Source organism: Sipha flava, unplaced genomic scaffold (genome assembly GCF_003268045.1).
Source record: "Sipha flava isolate LNK unplaced genomic scaffold, YSA_version1 221_pilon_pilon, whole genome shotgun sequence".
In the NCBI taxonomy this organism is placed as follows: Eukaryota; Metazoa; Arthropoda; class Insecta; order Hemiptera; family Aphididae; genus Sipha; species Sipha flava.
Window position 1 is genome coordinate 339,264 of NW_020272852.1, and position 6,413 is coordinate 345,676.

Consider the following 6,413-nt stretch of genomic DNA (forward strand, 5'->3'; position numbering starts at 1 on the left):
TAAGATGTATGAACATAAAACAATTATAAATTTTACATGTTTAAAATATATATTCAAAATCATTCTTCTCTGATGTATTGCTATGAATACACACCAATAACCGTAGGTAAAAAATCTTCGTACGCTATACGCTGTATAGTTGCAATGACAATTCTTCGTGCTTCTTGATAAAGCGTTTCGTCCGACCAATTCGGATTTAAAGCCGACAATTTATAAGTAATGTAGTTGTGGAACCTTAAGAATAATGTTTGCATTGCCGTTATTCCCAGATTTTGATTACCGTTTTTTGGATCTCCTGTATAGAAATATAGGTTAAAAATGGTATGCCTTTACTTGATCGCAGAAATGTGGGCATAAGACATTTGAGTGTTTTATAAAAATTAATTGTATATTAAAATATCTATACTATATTTTGATTCAATGATGATAAACAATCTAACAATAATTTGTTATCTCGAAAATTTTAAATTTAAAATAAAATAACTTATTTGATGATATTCAAAATTATTTTTAGGTAATAAAATACGGTTTGAACTATATGCAAGATAACTTCAACACATTTTTTTCAAGTTCATTAAAAAAAATGTCCTGTAAATGACATATAAATTTTTACAATATCATATTTTTACATTTTTAATTTATTTTATATTAAGTATGCTATACTACTTAACATGTAGATATTAATTTAAGGCTAGACTCCTATTTTTAACAGGTTTAGAAAATTTTAAACTAATCAACAATTTGTTAGGTATACCTATACTGTTTAAATAAAATTTAAATACCTAATTTCTGTACCAGAATTTTAAATTTAAGTTGTTCAATATATGTAGACTAATAGTGTTTCGATATTTAACTGATATAATAAAAATTTTACAGGTCAAACCTTCGGTGTTTTTTTGAACATATCTGTTCATTCAATTTAATAAAATGTTCTACAATATGCAATTATTGTGAAATGGATACTGATAAGTTGATAAATAGTGATTTTTTAAAAAATATTGAAGCAGATATAGCTGATCTATCTGAAAACATAGTATGTGATAGTATAGATATTAATTCTGATTGTTTGAACTATCCATCAGCAAGTCAAAATAGATCTCAGGCAATGATTAATTAATGAATAATTAATGAATAATCAATATTTAATTATAAAAAGAGTTCTGTCCCCCAATGTATTCTATTAACATATAATTACAAAAAATAATAAATTTCTCTTCTACTATATGTCATATATCCAATATTTAATTTTGAGTACAGTTTAAGAACATTAAAGAACCAAAAAAAATTACAAAAATGTTGTTTGATTTGTGGTTGGAAACTATTATACATATATAAATAAACCTGTGTCGTAATGAATGCCGTGGGGTCGTTTGTTTGAGCTAAATTCGACGCCCTCTTTGCTTCCTATGAACGGACAGAACATCTGACCGTTTTCACTTACTGAGAACCTAAGTCTTCCACCCTCCATGAGTCTGAGATGTTTGGTAACATTTTCTTTTGATCCGTACACTTCAGATGCGTCGATGAATTGAGTGTTCACATTCATCTGAAATCCAATAGATATTATATTTATGTTTATAGGTAACGATAGTATAATCAGCAGGATTACATTTACCAGCAATATATTAAAAAAATTTGAGTAACAACCTATACGGTGTCAATTATTGATATATTTTCAAAAGTTAAACTTTATAATTTAGTTAAATAATGTTTGCAATAAAATAATTTTTATTTATTTTATTTGAAATATGGGTGTATATAAATACATTTCCTTCACGGCATCTATGTTTATATATGTTATGTAAAAATTTCAAATACCGGTAAAACCTAGGACTGTGATTTATGATACCCGAATGCGGTCGGTAAATGTCTGAATTTAGGATATTTACCGATTGCTTTTGGTAAAATCTGGGATACACATAATAGTTAGATAAAACTCCGAATGATTTTTGAAGTTCGGACTCATGCAAACCAAAGTTGATAAACTCTCGGATAAAAAACTAGCATAGTAAAATCCCAAAAATTGTCACCCATTATATTATAAATTCTCCCATGCTTTATACTCCTCGCGCATAAACCATTTTATTATTATTTAAGTATATTAGGTAATACTGGGCTTCAGACTCCCAAAATTTTAAAAAATTTAAATAATATCTTTACCTGTAATAAAAGTTTTTACTATTAAACAATTTGTTGTACATACAATTTAGTTTATGATACGGAACAGGTTATACTCGTAAGATACAAATAACAAATTGATATCCAGTCCTATTAAAAGTCATTTTACGAGCAGTATTTATATTAAAATTGTTATGAATAGTATGTATTACGTTCAATACTTGACTTAAAATAGGATTTAACGAACTTTAAAGTGGTGTTGTCGCAGCAAAAAAATGAAAAAAATAACTCTTTATACATAACTACCTATTGAAAAATATGATATATTATTGAATGAAGTCAAAGAACTAAAATCTGTAAATGTTGAAAAATCAATTAATTATTGTTGACTTGATATTGTATACATCATGGGTTTTATATTATTTATAATAGTGAAAAATAAAATGTGATCTCTCCGATGAATGGTGTTTCCGAGTCCATGTTACTTTATAAGTATATGTTTGTTATAATGATTTGTATTAAATTATTCACCAAGCACACATTGCAACAGGTCACAAAGGTAAAAATCCTAATATACTTAAATAAAAATAATATTATTCTTTATATACAAGTATAAATCAAGGGGAAAAATATCTGATATTGCTGAAAAATTTCGGTTTTTCACTATCGCTGGTTGTTTATTTCAAGATTTATCACATTTTGTTAGCAGAAGTTCGAACTACAAGAATCATTCGACGTTACACCAAATTATTTTGTGTGTCCTTGGTAAAAACGAAATTAATCCGAAAAATCTAGGATTTACCAGTAAATCCTACGTTTTACTGCTATTTATACTTTTACCGTGACATACATATACGATATGCTTATAATGATTTTGAAAAAAAATCATGAATTATAACTACTTGATGAAGATAGTTCGACTTACAAACGTTGTGGGGAACAACGGACAGCTGTAATTCCTCGATGTTAACGAACGGTAATTATTCATACCAGTTACATTGTATTTTCCATAAACAGGGTCATCGGGAGGAAAATCAACAGCCGCTTGGCATTGTGTAAATGTCTTTCTTGCAATTTTGTCGGTGGCACAATTAACCAGGACACCTAAGTTTTGTATTTTATAAAAAATATTTTAATACGTATATTAAGAAATAAAATAGTACAACGTGACTATTAACATCATATAAGCAAGTTATAAGTTTGTAGAGATGACTGTATTCTGTTTGATTCATCGATAGATACTATTTTTACCAATAGTACCGGGGTCGGAACCGATAACAATTTCATTTTTTGTTGTGTGTTCAGTATTATAATAATACTTAAGGGGGGCCACACCCATATGTGATATCTCCAAACAAATGTAAAACATATAACTAATTAATACTACAATATTGTAATAAATATAAAAAACAACAATTTGAATGACTGAAACAAACGTAATGATGTAATTAGGATGCATAATATATTTACGTAGGGTATATAGAAAATTATATTTAAGCATTTATTTGTATAATGCAACGGGAATATTTGACTATAAGAGAAAATGAGTTCTAAGTATCTATTGAAAGCATATAAACTGCAATCGATTGATAAAACTACAAAATATTCGCTCATCTCTAGTAATAATATAAGTTTCCGTACCCTGTTCGTCAAACAATGTGTCATCCGGCAGACCCGTTATGTCATGGGCTAACAGTTGCGCAAACGGCAATAGAAGTATATTATTTTCATCCACGTGGTACAGTTCTCGGCCCATAAATATTTTGTCGTTGATTAATCTAGCACTAGGCAATGCGCTTCCATTTATTTGCTTTCGTAGTTCATAATAACCTTTAAAGTTAATTAGAGTAGGATGAGTATTGTTTTTTGATGTTGAGTCGTGTTTCAATTTTTTCGAGTAGGATTCAAAATTCGAGTACTAGAAAAATGCTGATTATTAAGAAAAAAAACGAGTACTCAATAATTTGAAGTGCAGAGTAGTTGAAAAATGTTAAATACTCGAGAAAAAGTCGTGATTACCAATTTGTATAGAATGTTAAAAAATGATAATAAAATATCAAAACAGTAGCAATCTCTTATTATTAATTTAAACCATCAACCTTTCTAGTGTTTTCAATCGGAAATATTTGACTTCCAATTAATTATAGTTTTAATATTTATTTTTTAATAAAGTAGTGAAATAAACTCGAGTACTTGTTTCAAGGCGTGTATTAGACTTAAGTTGAAAAGATTTAAGTTATGTACTCGATTGAAGTTGAATAAAATCAAATACTCGTATTTACGAGTGTAACATTTTTTTTGTCAAGTCGAGTCTAGTTGAGTCGAATACTCGAAATTGGACTTGAAAAATTTTATAAACTTAAGTACTCGTCCAACTATAAAATTAAATATATTGTTGGATTATTGTTTGTCCAAATTTTCATTATTTCACAAGAAGTAATTTGAATCATCGTATCAGTGGTACCGAGAAAAATTACTAAGGAATAAAATATTATTAAAAACTAAGGCCGTCTTACCATCACCGAATTCAGCATCAAGCAAACGCAAAAATGGCGTTTCTGCTGCACCCATGGTGGGTGATAGTAAATTATTACAAGAACCATTAATTGTTCTGTACTTTGCATTCGGATCGCAACTCACTGTAGGAGCACATCTTCTTATATACTCGTCAGCATTATTTATTGTTAAATTACTCGAAATGTGCAGTGGATTTTTCGTATGCTAAAATATAAAATTATTTCAACTATATAATTATTTTTTATTTATTAATACAAGTATTTAATATCCAAAAGGGGTAGTTAGTATAGATTTTAAATTAACAAAAAGTATACAAATAATTTATCATATTAAAATTATAATTATAATGCGATAATGATATTAATTGATATTAAGTACCAAGGTTTAAATTCTATGGGACATCTTGATTTTATGAATGTACTATGTATCATATTATAATCTTTACTTTATAAAAAAAACTAAACGATGATATTTTAGGGATTCTAGTAAGAGTTATAAATACGATAATCGTATATGATTGCAATATACGAATATATACGAGTAGGATGCGAGGAAAAATATATGTCTTCTAAACCGTTATTTTATTCCTCCTTGATATTATAAATATATTAAAAGTTATAGCAGCTATTTCTAACCTTTTATAAGACGTGATGACCTTTTTAAACTGTGGTTATCTTATTGAATATTTGAAAATACTGTGTAGAACTCAAAAGGTTTAGGTTCAAGAAGTTATGTCACTTTATTCAACAAATTGTTATACAATACAGTTTGCCTTAGTTGTATTACGAAACTTGTAATGTATCATTTAAATATTTTGAAACTATGAGATTTCTTCAAAATGCTAATATGATTAATAATATAAAATAAAAATAAAATGTATTTAAAAAACCGTAAATCCTATATTTTTGCCAATAGTTGAATTATTTAATTTTTCTTTAAAAATTATATGTTCTTTAATGAAGCTCTTTGTAATTTTATTGTAACTGTAACTGTTTTAGAGTAAAATACAGAAAACCGTAAAACTATCCTCTTTTTAGCAATTTTCAACCTTCAAGAGGCACGGGAAGGGTGTGAATCATCATCATCAAATTTGACCTAAATTATTTTTACATAATATCAAACTAAATAGGGGGTCCTAGCATCAAATTTTTACAGTTGAAATTTTAGGACCACCCTAATGACAAATGAGTGATCTCAATAAATCATTGTAGTAGCTAAGTAATTTATAGAATTACACCTAAATGTTTTAAATATTTGATTTTGAAATACTTATACATTTTTTTAATAATTTTCAAGTTTTAAGTAAAAATATAAAATCTTTGAGTTTTTAAGTACAAATTTGTAGTAGATTTTCATGATTTATATAGTATTCTAAATGTAATATTAAAACTTCGTAAAACTTGTTTTGAAACTAAGCAAAATTATATTTTATTAATCAATAAAAAATATGTATGAGGAACTTGTGATTAAATTTTCAAAATATTTTGCCAAACCAAAATAATTTGATCGTCATTTTACGAAAAAAATCATAGAAAAATGATATTTACAATTCCATACCAATAGTTCAAATATTTTGAGAATTATATCATGCACAGTAAATGGTCATTTTATTATTCATTGAAAATGTCAAGTCTTTATAATTCATAGTTTTTGAGTTGAAATAAAAATTTGTTTTAGTCAAAAATAATGTCATTCTTATTATAACTTTTGGTCAGTTATTCACAGTTATTAGGAAAATTGTTGGGAATTTCGAAAAACGACCCCCTCCCCGCAATACC

At 27.1% G+C, this 6,413-nt stretch overlaps 1 protein-coding gene across 1 annotated transcript in view; it reads right to left on the minus strand.

The window, feature by feature from the left end:
* Nucleotides 1-103: 103 nt before the first annotated feature.
* LOC112683190 (chorion peroxidase-like) overlaps nt 104-6,413 on the minus strand; it is a gene marked incomplete at its 3' end in the record, with an annotated part of 8,756 nt that continues 2,446 nt past the window's right edge. Inside the window, 5 exon segments of the mRNA XM_025554096.1 lie at nt 104-295; nt 1,342-1,546; nt 3,044-3,222; nt 3,760-3,948; nt 4,635-4,839. Coding sequence (XP_025409881.1) covers nt 104-295; nt 1,342-1,546; nt 3,044-3,222; nt 3,760-3,948; nt 4,635-4,839 — 970 coding nt within the window.